Raw genomic sequence first — 14,795 nt, 5'->3', positions numbered from 1 at the left:
GGTGGGGAGGGCGGGGTGGGGGAACACAACCGTAGAGAGAAGCAAGTCTATTTCATAGACGGGGACGCCGAAGTCCGGAGAAGGGAAATCACTTCAGGAGGAGAACCAGGGCTGCAGGCTCCCAATACGGTGCTCCCTCCACTATACCGCCTGCCTCTCTTCTCCCTGGGAGCAGTAAAGCCCTCCTTCATAAAGAGTACCTCCACCACCTCTGCCCTGGCCCCCGTACTCTGATCTCCTCTACCCCTCATTTCCAGCTCTTGGTGGCTAAGCCGGAATGCCCCTCAGTACCTCCTCTGGGGTACCCTCCACTCCGGTTCCCACACTCACCCCGTGCTCACCAGGCTTCTTTCTCACCTGGCCCACCGATCCCCTGCTTGGGCCCAGCAGCCTCTGACTGGCAGTTGGTAAAGTTTGTAAAATTTGCAAGTTCCCCAAACCCCTTTGAAAGGTAAAAGCTTTTTGTTTTATAAAATCTGATTTATGGGCCCCCAGTGCAGGGCCGAGGTTTTATATATTATGCAAGATTTCAAACTGAGGCTGTAAAACCTACGGTTTCAGTTTCATGCATGGAAATTTTTTATGTGTAAATTTTTTAACATTTATGGGGCACGTTTTAATGAGACTCTGGTGTGGCTCGAGGGACAGATTATGGCTGCCTGACCGCAAAGCCAGCTCCAAAATGGGGCCCCCGCAGGCCCCCGAGCCCACTCTGAAGAGGCAAGGCCAGAGGCCTAAGGCTGTGAAGAATAGCTATGCCAGAGCTCTGGGCCCACAAAGACCTCGGCCAGCCCCACTCAGAGTCACTCACTTCAGCCTTCAGTGCAGACGTCCTCTGTCCACGTAGGAGCAAAAAATTCTACAGACCCCGAGAAAGGAAAAGGAAATAAGAATAATCTAAGCTAGCAACAATTAGCATTTATAGAGCACTTATTATGTGCCAGGTGCTCTTCTAAACACTTTACATATATTTTCTTATTTAAACCTTTTTTCAAACCCAAAAGTCCCATTTTAAGATGAAGAGATTGAGACACGAGATGACATCGCTAGCTGGAGATCACACAGCCAGCACCCGCCAGAAGCGAGAGTCACATACAGTTCTCGAGCACAGGCACCCATACTCCTCACAGTTACTCTGCTCTGTAGCTAATTTTTTCCTAGCGCTTTCTATGTACCAGGTCTTTTTCATTCTTTTCTAGTCGCCTCTCATTTAATCCTCAGTACGACTCTGAAGGAGTCACTATTATCGTCCCATTTTACAGAGGAGAAAAGTAAAGTGCAGAAAGATTATGTAAATTGTTCAGGGTCTCCCAGCAGATGGAAAACCCAGGACTCAGCCTCCGAAACCCGTGGTTCTCAAGCACCCGCTCTGCTCTTTGTTTCTGCCATGACACGTAGTTTTGACCATCCTCATTTTACAGAGAAGAAACTCAAGGCCTAAGAACCCAAAGCCAGTAAGTTACAGAGCTGGGCTTTGCACTAAGTGAGTCTAACTCCCAAAGCCCACGTCTTTTCTCTGAACCACACTGCTTCTCCAAATTCTGAGGATATTGGAGTGGAAGTGCCAAATTATTGGCTTCAAAGTGATTTAACTTGTCGTGCATAATGGCATCCGTAAATGTTCATTCTATCCCTCCATCATTTGGCGGTTCTCAGTCCCCGGTCTTCACCTTTCCTTGTTCCAGTGACCCTGCCCTCCCAACCTGTCAGGCAGAGCTGGTCTGGTCTGGAAAAATGCCTGATTAGATTTTAGCATCGGCTCCCCTAATGACCCCCAGGAAGTTTCAGAGCACATTAAGGAATGTGTGTTTATAAACTCTTTCTTCTGTAAGTGAAGAAGACTAGTTCCAGCTTCCCAACTCGCAAAAGAAGGAGGAGAGGAAGAGGGTAGAAAGAATCTACCCTGCAAGGCACGAGCACTTCCCTAAACTGCTGCTTGCAATTTAGCCAGGTCCCTAATCTCTGAGCCTCAATATCCTCATCTCCGGGAGAGATGTGTCCCGCGGTTATGAGACTCAAATGAGATAATGGAGAGAAAAGCGTTTTGCAACTTGAAAAGTGCTCTGTATGTAATTGTTTTCAAAGGCAAGATTTATTACTATCAAATGAAGAGGCCACTTTCTGCAAGAGAGGCCACTTTTTTAGAGAGAACCTTCATGGCAGAGGGAGGGGCACACTGGCATAAAGAAGTGGCATTTATCAAATAGCTACTCTGTGTCCAGAACATTTGCATACATTATCTTATTCAATTTTTACAACGGCTCTACAGTGGAGGCATTATCATCATCCTAAATTTTACAGAAAGTTAAAACACTTGTCCAGAATTCCCAGGCAGAAAATAATCGATTCGGAACATCACACCGTGTGGCTTCATGGAAAACAAGGAGCCCCAGTCCTGTGTACTTTCCTGGGACCTGTGAGGCTAGTGCACAGTTATGAGACAAAAATGTAAGGTTGCAGCTTGCTTTGCTTCTTTGAAAACAAGGACTTTCCTTTATTTTGAAAGAGAAGGGAGGGAGAGAAGCTAAAAGATGAAGCAAAACTTGGGGAAAGGAATTAAAAGACACATTTATCACATTTGCTGATGATATTAAATTACATGCAACTGTTAATTGCTCTTGAAGGTTTGGAATAACTTTTTATATGACATTGATCACTTCGGAAAACAGTTTACTAAATCAGAGATTTATTCTGATTTAGGGGCAAAAACCCCAAATTGCAAATACATGGGACAGAGGATGATTCATGAAACATAAATATAGAAGAAAACACTGGGAATGATTATTTTCCCACTAGCTGAATATGGAATAGCAATAGAAGAGACAACAGGAAATAGAAATTATTAAGAGGTTAAAAACGTGTATGCATTTGATTCCCTGTGGTTTATAAAGCACTTTCACATTATTATCTCCCTTAGCCCCTCCCAGATCTTGGGAATTAGGGATGATCATATCTCCGTTTTCCAAATGAGGAAGCTGAGGCTCAGAGAAGTCATGGCATTGGCCCAGTATCACCCAATCTGTAAACAGTAGGCTTGGACTCAGATCCAGGCTGTCTGACAATAAACCCCACAGGCTTTCTGCTCTGCCAGACAGCCACCCCACATTAACGGCGTTGCCCATCTTTTTCTCTAATATTGAATAAGTCCTACATATTCATTTCCTCAGAATACCATTATGATTTACTCTACCTTCTTAAATCTTTAAACCAAGTCTATTATCCCATAAAAAAGTAATCCTTCGACTGCGCTTTATTAGATTAAAAGGTAGCTCCATTTTTGGCCACAGTGCACCAGACCCGGTTCAAGCACAGTGTGCGTGTATTTCATTTGAGTAAAGCTAACTGGGTAGATTTTACTTTTTATTTTGTTTTACTCATTTGTATTTTCTGATTCTTTTTTTTAATAATAAGTCCTTATTGGCTATGTTTTTAAAAATAAATGAATAGATATGTGTACTTTTCTGCGTGTGTGAATGTGTATGTATTACTTCACAAAAAGATTTAAAAATAAGTGAGTGAATAAAATGTTGATTAAAAATGAAAGATAGTCCAGTAAAGGAAAGCTCAGAGAAAGAAGGAGGGAAGAAACAAAAGGAAAGAAGAAAGGAAGAGAGGGAAGAAAGGCGGGGAAAAGAAAGGTTTAAGGAATTAGGATTCTTTTGTCTGGAGAAGACAAAGCTCATTGGACAATTTAGTCAAGTCAGATGTCTTGTCCAGTGTATGGCATCTAGTGAGACAGTATTTATGTTGAACGGATCACATGAAATCGAGGGAGGTTGAGTTTATGGAGGCACTAAATGTTCTTGGTGTATACAGAAGGCTGAGTAAGCACTTTCTATTAAGGCAGGAGAGAATTTGATAAATTCACAGGAGAACTCAATCAGGTGGTCTGAGGCTATAAGGTTCTGACTGGGAAAGCCTCATTTCTTAAGAGCTTGGACTTTCCACTCACCTAGAATGTGGCCCAGATCATCTCACGGGCCCGTATAGCACTGTCAGTGAACTGAGAGCAGAAGTCCTGGTAATGTTCAGAGAATCAGCAAACGGACGGCGCCTGACAGTCCAACCCTCTCTTTTTCACGCACAAGGAAGCCGACACCTATACTGGTGAGGTATTCTGGCTCCTGGGGGCTAGGCCAGGAGTGAGAGAGGAGAAATTTGAGCAGCGAAAAGAGAGAAGATTACCAAGAAGTGCTCTGGAAATTTTAATGTCCCCAAAGTTGTTTGGTTTTCCTAGAAACCCTATAATTTATGTCACTGAGCCACTTTCTCCCTAAACCACGTACCCTTAAACTGCCATTTTCTCTACCTACATAAATCCTGAGAGCCCATATTGAGGACTGAGCAACACAGGCAACCTGGCTTCATACCCTATTTCTTTCGCTTACCAGTTGTATGACTTGAAGCAAGTAAAACCATATCTCTGGGCTTCATTTACTCCAGCCGTAAAGTGTGGACGATAACGTAAGCACCTGCAGAGATGGCTGTGGAGGAAATAAGACAAGACATGCCATGGGCCTAAGACATAGTAGTATAAAAAATATGTTGCTGTTGTTATCGGTCGATGAGTATCTGTTAAATACCTTTACTGTGCTAATTACTCTGAGAGACATAAACCAAGATCTCCGTGGCCAAAGTCAAGTAGAAAATGTAGGCAAGAGCAAATATTTATTCAGTACCTAACTCCATTTTTCGGTCCAGATAATCCATGCTAAAGTCACTATTCTCCCCGGCGCCTGGGACAGCACAGTCTCCATTAGTCTCGGCCTCATGGAGGGAGCGCTCCCTTAGGACGAGACCCTGTGATTGAGCCCTTCATGAAGACACAAAATTATTGGTTTCCGTCTTTGAGTGACAGCCTAATTGAGTACTCCAAGAGCCCTTAATTAGTTGAGTACAGTCTCCGCCTGTCAGACAATCCAAATGCCAACCCAAGAACTCCTCAGTCGCTCCCCACTTAAAATGCCATGAAGCTCAGTGAGGGCCGTGGCACTGGCTTCCAGCCACGCTGCTCTACTCACACCCGAAGTCGAAATTCTCTGGGAGAGATTCTCATCTTTGTTTCCCCAGGTATCACCAGTTTTACGTGTGTGTGTGTGTGTGTGTGTGTGTAGTTATGTGCAATTTTATTACATGTGTAAATTCACGTACACACTATGGCAGTCAAGATACAGAATGGTTCACCCCCCACCACCACCTGGCAACCACCAACCTGTTCTCCATCTCTGTAATTTTGTCATTTCAAGAATGTTATATAAATGGCATCGTGCCGTATGTAACCTTTTGAGAATGATTTTTCTTTCTCAGCATAATTCCCTTGAAATCTACCCAAGTTGTTGAACGTTTCAGTGGTTTGTTCTTTCTTGTTCCTGAGTACTAGTCCATGATATGGATGTACCACATGCCTTTATCCATTCACCTGCTGAATTATATTATGGTTGTTTCCAGTTTTGGGCTATTAGAATTAAGGCTGCTTTGAACATTCATATACAGGTTTTTATGTAAATATACATTTTTATTTCCCTGGGATAAATGCTCAAGAGTGCAATTTCTTGGTTGTATGGTAAGCATATACTTAGTTTTGTTAGAAATTGTTATACTGTTTTCCTGGGGGGCTGTACCATTTTACATACCCACCGGCAATGTGTGAGTGATCCAGCGTCCAGTTCCTCACCAGCGTTTGGTGTTATCACTATTTTCCTATTTTAACCACTCTGATAGGTGTGTAGTGATACCTCATTGTGTTTTTAATTTGCATTTCCCTGATGGTTAATGGCATTGAACATCTTTTCATGTGCTTATTTGCCATCTGTATATCCTCTTCAGTGAAATGTCTGATGTTGTCTTTTGCCCATGTTCTAATTGGATTGTCTGGTATTTTACTGTTTAGTTTTGCAAGCTCTTTATATATTCCAGATATGTCCTTTGTCAGATATGTGGTGTGTAAATATTTTCTCCCAGTCTGTTTGTCCTTTCATCTTCTTCACAGGGTCTTTTTGAAGAACAAATATTTTAATTTTGATGAGGTCCAATTCATCAAGTTTTTCTTTTCTGGGTCATGCTTTTGGTGTCAAGTTTAAGATCTCATTGCCTAGTCCTCGGTCTGATGATTTTCTTCTGTGTTTTTTTCTAAAAGTTTTATAGTTTAATAACTTACTTTTAGGTCTTTTATTCACTTGAATTAATTTTTGTACAAGATGTGAGATTTACATCAACGTTCTCTTTTTTGCTTGTGGACGTCCAATAGCTCCAACATTATTTGAACAACGCTTTTTTGAAAAGAAATTTGGCAGTATTTATCGTGAGCCTAAAGAATGTCCATAGCTTTTTTTCTGTCACTTCTGGGAATTTATCCTAAAGAAATAATGCAGAACATGGATAGAAGCTATAAGTTTGGAAAATAGTCACTGTAACAATTTTTACAAAATCGAAATATTAGAAGTAATCTAAATAGGGGATTGGTTACCTGGGGCACATAATAGGGAATTGGTTAAGTATGGCACACACGTGGAATGATTTGCAACAATTAAAAATATATTTACTCAATAACTTTCAGCCATTCTGTAAATATTTACTCAGTATTTGTATGCGTTGGTGCTGGGGATAACATGGTGAGCAAGTTAGACACCATCCCCACCTTCTAGAAGCTCACAATCTAGAAGGGAGAATAAAGAAAAACATTTTGCCAATTAGAAAAATACATCTGGTAAGGGCAAAAACAGGAAACAAATTTGTCCATACGAGGTGATAGAAACTGTGTTAAAACATATGCATGTGGAAAAGGCAAAACACACTCATTCTTTTAGGGTGATTAGATCAAGGGTAGTATTTTTTTTCATCCTCTATTTTCCATACCTCCCACAGCACTTTCTCTTTATAATGATAACAACGATAAAGAGAAAAACTTCAACTGAGAAATAACTTCTTGCTCTGAAAAGGTTAGGAATGTCCACTTGAAGAGGTAGTAGGCACTCGTACAACATCCCAAAAGTCACAGTAAAGGCCACCACAGTTAGGTGTTTGAGCACCCAGCAAATTCGTGCTGGGTGATTCGGTCAGTTAGCAAAGATCAGTGGAGCATCTACAAGGTGACCTCTATCATGGGATGCACTCAGCATAGGTTTTTAAGAATAGACAGTCCCTGACCTCTCGAGGCACGCGCAAGGAACTCTAATCTCAATCTTCCTCGTGCTTATTTAGTGCTTTACACTTTGCAGTTTCATATGATCCTGTCAATAAACCCATAGGGTCGTTAGGGAGGGCATCATCATCTCCATTTGTCAGACAATAAGGTGCAGAGAGCTTAAGCAATTGCCCGAGGCCACGCAGGTCATAAATGGCAGGATCTTGAGACTCTTCTTCCTAGCTCTAAGGCCAGTGCTGTTCTCAGAATACCACAACTGCCTTGAGAACAGCTGTGATAACAGTGGGCTCAAGGCGAGTGAACCCTCAGCAGATAAATAACGAGAATTTAAATTATGTGGATGAGAAAGCATATACCTGGGACAGGGGATGGGCTCCTCTCCCCTGGTTTGCTTGGGGCTTGGTGGGGGCTGGGGGAGTCAAGGCAGCAAGGGAAACGCGATATGAAAACATGAGCTCACCTCTCCTCCCTCTCCGCAGATGGTGAAGGCAATCCAGGTCCTGAGAATCCACCTGCTGGAGTTGGAGAAAGTCAATGAACTCTGCAAGGACTTTTGTAACCGTTACATCACCTGCCTCAAAACAAAGATGCACAGTGATAACCTGCTCAGGAATGATCTTGGAGGGCCCTACTCCCCCAACCAGCCCTCCATAAACCTTCACTCACAGGTAACACACAAGGCTGGGTCCAATGTCCTAAGCCAGATATAGGAATGTCTGAAGATTCCCCCGTGACCTAGGAAAGTGGATTAGACTCACTGGATCCTTTTGCCGTACGGGCCCTCCTCTGATCCACTCCTCCTATTCGTCAGGCACCACAGCCCCTTTTCGACCAGAGCCCACCGTGACAGGGCATTAGTATTCCCTAGAAGATGACCGGATCTGAGGGGGACAATGTCCAAAGTGATTCCTGGCTTCCTGGCTCAAGATATCCTAAGAAATGAGCACGAGAGTTAAAGAGATGAGGCAGGGATGGAGCTGGTAATGGACCCAGACATCCCAGCCCCATCGACTTCTCAGGAAGGCTTGCTGAGTTCCCTGGGTTCCTGAGAAGGCTTGGGAAAAGTGGTCCTTTCCTGAATCCTGCCCACCTAATAGATGAAGACAGTCCCCCAAGGGGCTGCTTCTCCCTGATCGTTGTCTAGTTGTTCACCGTACCTTGGCACATCCACCTCCCACTACAAATGTCACCTGAAGTCACCCTCTCACAAGTCACCTGCCACCTTCATCCTGGAAACTGGGGAATGTGGAAACAGTGGCTATGTGCTCTGGCTGAGAATGGGCTCTTCTCTCTAGGGAAGATTATTTTCCCAGAACCTACAAGCTAAGAAAGCTGTCTGGCGATACCTTTCCCTCCAACTCACTGGTGTCTATGTACTCCATAGAGTCCCCACTTTCTTCCTTTCCCACTGAGTTCCAGAGTCCAGGACAGACACATGGAATGTCACGAGGAGGTTTAGAGTAGCCTCTTCTCATGGGACAATCAGGCTTGGAGATATGGGTGAACTTTGTAAGGATGATCGGCAAGAGATGCTGGAAAGAGTGCCTAAGAAAGGGGGTGCCATTTGTATCTCTAAGTTTTAAGTATCGACACGTACAATCCATCTCTCTAAGTTGGTAGAGGCAGGGGAAGGGACGTGGTGACCTCCAGAAGGCCAGCCATGCCTTGCACGTTTTGACAACAAGTATCAATCGAACCCACCCTGGTGAGATCTTGGTGGTACTTGATAGTGAATACTGCATGGGACATGAGACAAGAAGTTTATTTCCTCTTCCCATTGCTTGAAATCACCAAATCACTTTATTACAGATCTGAAAACAGCCGCCCAGGCTTCTGCTTGCTAATATTCTCTTGAAATAGACTCATTCCTTCAGAGTCTTATTGTACTTTCCCTTATGATCAAAATTAGCAAGAAACTTGCATAAAAGAGGACAATAATTGCTCAACGAGCATCTCGTTTGTAATTTATTAGTTTCTATTATTGTGGGTTACCATGGCGACGCTGCGCAGCCCCGGTGACGGGAGAGATGCAAGATAGGCGCCGAGGAGGCTGTGAGGCCTCACCAAATGGAGATGCACATTTTTATCAGTAATTTTCATGAAAATAATAAGTGAGGAGTTAATGAGATGGAAAGCCATCCTGTGGCTATTGTGAATTTTTTTTAAGTGTTGATCTAATTAGAATGCATCGGTCAGGAAAAGTAATGAGGGTTTAGTGTCTCACAGAGATGTGAGGATCATATCAGAAAATTAGCACCAGTCTTTGGAAATAATCAGGTCCTTGGAGAGGCTCTGCATTTCCCCTCCTGGGCCCTCCAACTCTACCCCGAGCTCTGGTGTCGGGGGTGTACCGGAATAGTGGGAAAAGACAGCGGGGTCAGAGGCCTTAGCAGCCACGGGGTTGGGGTCTCAGGGTTGGGGTCCCGAGGCTGACGAATGAGGCTGCACCAGCAGAGTCGCTGGAGATGCAGGGCTGGCAGAGAAGCAAACACGGGCTCTGGGTGAGCAAGGTCTCAGAGATGCTGCCTACAGAAGTCAGTCCTCCTGGGAGCACAGCATTCAGGGCTTCTCGGCTCCGAGGAAAGAGGAAAGAACTTTGATTACTATCACTCCCCGCGTCAGATCTCTGCCTGACCGTGGAGCTGGCCCTGAGGTGGCCGCTGCAGAAAGCCTCTGATCCACTTAGAAAGAAATCAGACAATCGGACAAAAACAAAGACACTAGGAAAGAAAGGAAAAGACACTCAGCGAGGTATTTCTCAAACTTGTCTTTTCATTTCCTCTGACTGCTGCCACCTACTTAGTTCAGGCTTCAGTGAGTAAATAAGGTAATTATACACAGGCCACTGTCAGGGCTTCCTAACCCACTCCTGGTCCGCTCTGGCTGTCCTCAGCCCTCCTACCCACGATCGCACACTCACACGTGCACACATGCACACACGTATACACATGCATGGGCAAACACACATATGCTCTCACACACACACACACATACCTCTTAAGCTTCTGCTGCTGTATTTATCTTCCTGGCTCTCTGTTCATATCATTCTCCTGCTCAAAAACTCTGATTGCCCCCCAGAGTTTCCACAACCTTCCCTGTGACATTTAAGTCCTTCCCAAGTCACCGTCCTTCCACGTGCATCTCTCGGGGCGAAGCCTCCACATCTCTGCAGGAGCAAACTGAGCCTCTTCCCCGTGGGCAGTAGCAGGGCTGCTCTCCCAGTGGAGGGCTCCCCGACACCCCATCCAGAATGGAGTTTTCTTTTTGCCAACCAGCAGCTGTAGCACGCTGGGCCCTTTATAGGGTACATGTCACATGTGACTTTATATTATAGTCACTTGTATAAGCCTCATTTTCTTTTCCTAGATAACAAACGTTATTTGAGTAGAGACAGGATAGTATTGTTGTTATAACCCACGCCCGATGACGGCTACCACAAGGCCTGGCGCACGAGAGATGGCCAGTAAATATCTGTCAAAAGAAGTAATATAATGAGAAAGATGGAGATAGAGACAGAGAAGCAAGAAGAAGCTAGAGGAGGAAGGAGAAATAGAAGAAGGGGAAAGGGACAGAAAGACGGATGTCAAGTGTCTCGCGCGGGAGGGAGATAGAGAAAGGCGGAGGTTTGAGGAAAAGAGCGACACAGGGAAGAGACTCAGCCTGGGGACGGGAAGCGAGGTGAAGAAAGTCAGAGACGAGAGCTCGGAGGGGGCGTGGCGATCGAGAGATAAAGGGTGTGGCTCAGTGCCAAGTCTGCGGTGTGTAGAGGAGGAAGAGGCGGGTAGGATGTGCCACGAGCCGTCCCCATCCATGTCCCCGGTCAGGCTCCCGTCGCTGACGCGCTGAGGTAAGCCGTGGCCAGCACGGGCCTTTCCCAAGGAGAGACCTGGGGCTGCCAAGCGACTTTTCAGTGCGGGAGGCGGGCCTCCGGATCAGGGCACGGGAGACGGTGTGGAGAGGAGAGGGAAAAAGAGTGTCTAGTACGTGCATGTGTGTGCATACGTGAGGGTGTGTGTGTATGCATGTGTGTGCACACGCGCGTGCGCATTTATCACGGTTCGATCTTAATCCTCCCAGCCTGAAATAGCAGCACTGAGTGCCAGCCTGGCCTGGGGAGGGGTGTCTCCCCTCTGGAACATGATCCTCGGGATCAACATTCCAGCCACCCGCCAGCTTTGTTGAAAACTGCTGGCTCATGGTTTTCCCCATGTGCTAATCATTCAGCCTTGTGTTGCAAAGTACATGTTTTTTTATTCAAATGGATCCCCCCTTGCCCCCTCCTCAGATGCCATACTGTGTCCCCATCCAGCTCTGTTGGGTCTGGGCATGTTCCCTGCTTGGCCTTCCATTTCTAGACGTGAGTTTTCTCTTTGGGGATGTAATGGGAGTGGGGAGTGGGGGAGACTGCTTCTACCAAGCCAGAGAACTAAAACAGTTTCAAGGACTTGGGCCACAGCCTGTTCTTTCCACGTCCCTGGGAAGCCATCTGGTACTGCCTGCACCTGATGACACCCAGGCTTCATGCAGGGGCAGCATCCTCTGTAAGGAGGCTCATATCAGACTCCAACTCAGGGTTATCCTATCTTTATCTACACGGCGCAAACTAAACCAGTCCACTAGAGAGAACCTAACTCCCGCCTCGCCCAAGTATTAATTTGACCTGAAATCCATCCCTCTGTCTCCATGGAGATTTAAACCTCGACTCTATGCCAGGGCAAATGGGGCCGAGCCACAGTTCTCATCCAGTTGCCAAGTATTTTGGGTGGTGGCGGGGAGGCACTTACTGTGTGTACCATGCTAGGTCCTGTGAAAACACAAGTGAATCATAGAAAAGGAGCACCCCCTCTTATGGGGAGGGGCTGGGAGTCACACCTGAGGAGTTAAACTGTGTGAGCCATAGAAGGCTCAGGGTGAGTGAGATGAGGAAGGGCAGGAAAGGAGCTGCAAAGAGATGGGGGAGGAGCCACGGGAGGAGTCTGGACTGAGCAAACCACGTGTGTGGCTTGAAAGTTGCCCTGTCACCATTCAGCATCCTCCTTCCCCCAGGGAAAGCCCAGGCCCAGCCTGCACAATCTCATGGTCAGAGTCTGTTCCCACCTAGAGACAGAACAAACCTCAGCGTGGATTAGTGAGGCCAGCAGGAGAGTTTTGCCCATTGCGATTGGAGAAGTTGCAGGTTTACTGGCCTGGGAGTGGGGCATTTTAGGCAGGCTTGGGGGTGGGGGGAGGTGAGGGTTAGTAGACTATCTGGGAGCTCTGAAGGTGAGCGTTCCCAGTCCAGAGAGAAGTCTAGGAGAAGCAAAGGAACAGAGACTACCTTTTAGAGTCCCTATCCAACCACTGATTGAGTTTGCTCAGTTCCAAGAATATAAAAATGGATATGACATGATCTCTAACCTCCAAATGTAGTGACGGAGTGTCTTGCAGCCAAATTTGTGGGGGGGTTACACTTGGAGGCTGATAGTGATGGCCAACTGCCAAAGATTTTAAAGCTAATGAAGAGTGTAGTCAATGGGGTAAGGGTCGGAGTCACGATGAAGACTAATTGAGTAGCCACCTCTTGTATTGCTCTGAGAAGACCTGGCAGAGAAAGGGGAGGATGTCAGATTTATTCAAGCCCCTCCGTCTCCAGCACTGTATGTACCAGATGCTTTACATGTATTATCTTATTTACTCTTCACTACAAGGCTGTACTCCATTTCGTACCCGAGGAAAAGGAAGCTCAGAGAAGTTAAGACACTGCTCAGGGCCACGCATCTAATAAGCGGCAGAGTCTGGGATGCTTTACTCCAGAGTCGATGTTCTACTTAGTATAATAAGTCCTTTTACTTTTTTGTGACACACAGAAAGAAGAACCAGGGGTCCTGCATTCTAGATGGGGAGGGGTGAATCTACCTAGCTGTAGCACAGGGATTTAGAGACTAGAGAGGAAGAACCTAATTCCTGGGAAGAAAGAATTCGGATATGCTAATTGATTAAAAGTAGGGAGAAGTACAAAGTGAACGCGATTCTGAGATTCTGAACTTGGCTGACCAGTTATAACTCCCCAGCTGTGCTACTACTCCCTAAAAAAGTGGGCAGGGGACTAATCAGTACATACTCCTTAGGGAAGGTAGACTTGCCTATTGACCTGTATAAGGAGTTTGCATTTTCAAGATGAGCAGGAAGCCAAAGGGGTGGGAGGCAGTCACCTCAGCCAAATTCCCAGTTCTGCCCAGTGGCCAGGCACCCTGAGGACCTGACCTGTGAGTCTTACAGCTGGACAGGGGCAGGATAAGGTGGTATACCTGCAAGATTGTCACTGAGATGAAAAGGGGACATGCCCAGACCAAAATGACGGGAAGCTGAGTTCCAGGAGGTGCCCTGCCTAACTCCTGCATTAAGCATTAAATCCATCCCTCCTGTCAGTTCCTAGCCCCCAGTCCCCTAGCTCAGGGGGCCTAGGGACCAAGAGGGCCCTTCCAGCCAGGCGAAGGAAACCTGAGCAGGCCTCTCCTTCCGTGAAGGAATGTTCCTTAAGAGCTGCAGCTGCCATATGTCCCCACAAGCCAGAGTGCCTCTCCCTTGAGACTAAAGCCCCCAACAGGAGTGGAATAAGAACAGGATTAGGTGGCTGTTTACATGTGACTGTCTTCCCCGAGTTTGGGAACTCAGCTTCTCCTAGCCTAAGACAGGACACGAGCTCTGCCAGAATGGAAGGACACTGCCAGGAACCAAGTGTCTGGGGACAGCGGCAACCTCCCAGCTCCCCGAAGGCACATACTTACCCCATCCCAGGCCAAAGCCCAGGCCACACATTTATTGAGTATCTACCATGTGCCCAACGCTGTGCTAGGCAGTTTAGGGGAATTCAAAGATAGACCTCTCTTTCTCTCAAAAAACCTTCAACTAATCAACCGGCCAAACAAACAAAAGCAAAACAAAACCCGAAACCAAGCTAGGGAAATAAGATGCAGACGTGAGAAAGAACCGCTGTGCTATATGTCTACTGCGTCAGGCCCTCAGGAAGCATTAGAGTCAAGAGTGTGGGCCATGGCCATGCCCGGGGTGTGTCAGGACAGGCTTTGCAGCAAAAGGGAAGCACTCAAAAGCGACTCCCCACGCCCCAGCCCTGGCAAGTCACAGACAAGCCTGCCTTCCTGGGAGGCCTGGGAAGGCTTTGGGGAGCTGGTCTGGGCTGGTGGATCCGCAGAGACCCCTAGTGGCTGGGACGGGGTGGATGCCAGGCAGCTGAGGCTCACCAGACTTCGCTTGTGGGGCCTGGGTACTCCCTGAACCCACTCGCCTCTCACCCACCCACGCAGTAAATCTTAGGGAATGGTTTTTCTAAACTCCTCAGGTGAAAAGACCTTTGCAGGTTATCCAGTTCATTCCTCCGTTTCACAAGCCTCGTGGTAAGATAAACTTACAGCATTCCAAAATAACTCAAAGGAAAATTTTTCTATCAGTTCTTTCCTTCACGTCTTCATTTCTTCCTCCCATCTTAATTTATTCCAGAAATTTCTTCCTTTAGTGGAAATTACATCTCCCCAGGCAGCATAAGCCCTTTTCCTATTGACAGTGGCTGGTGAGGTGAACACAGCTAGGTCTTCCTTCCTATGCAGCCGGCAGACCACAATGTCAGAGTTCATAGTCATTATCGGTTCATTTG

At 46.2% G+C, this 14,795-nt stretch overlaps 1 protein-coding gene across 1 annotated transcript in view; it reads left to right on the top strand.

The window, feature by feature from the left end:
• PKNOX2 (PBX/knotted 1 homeobox 2) overlaps positions 1-14,795 on the top strand; it is a 244,608-nt gene that overhangs the window by 205,482 nt on the left and 24,331 nt on the right. The window contains exon 6 of the mRNA XM_025049206.1: positions 7,624-7,812. Within this exon, the coding sequence (XP_024904974.1) occupies positions 7,624-7,812 (189 nt within the window). The remainder of the gene's footprint in view (positions 1-7,623; positions 7,813-14,795) is intronic.

Source organism: Pteropus alecto, unplaced genomic scaffold (assembly GCF_000325575.1).
Source record: "Pteropus alecto unplaced genomic scaffold, ASM32557v1 scaffold135, whole genome shotgun sequence".
Taxonomy (NCBI): Eukaryota; Metazoa; Chordata; class Mammalia; order Chiroptera; family Pteropodidae; genus Pteropus; species Pteropus alecto.
This window is presented reverse-complemented; position numbering and strand designations above follow the sequence as displayed.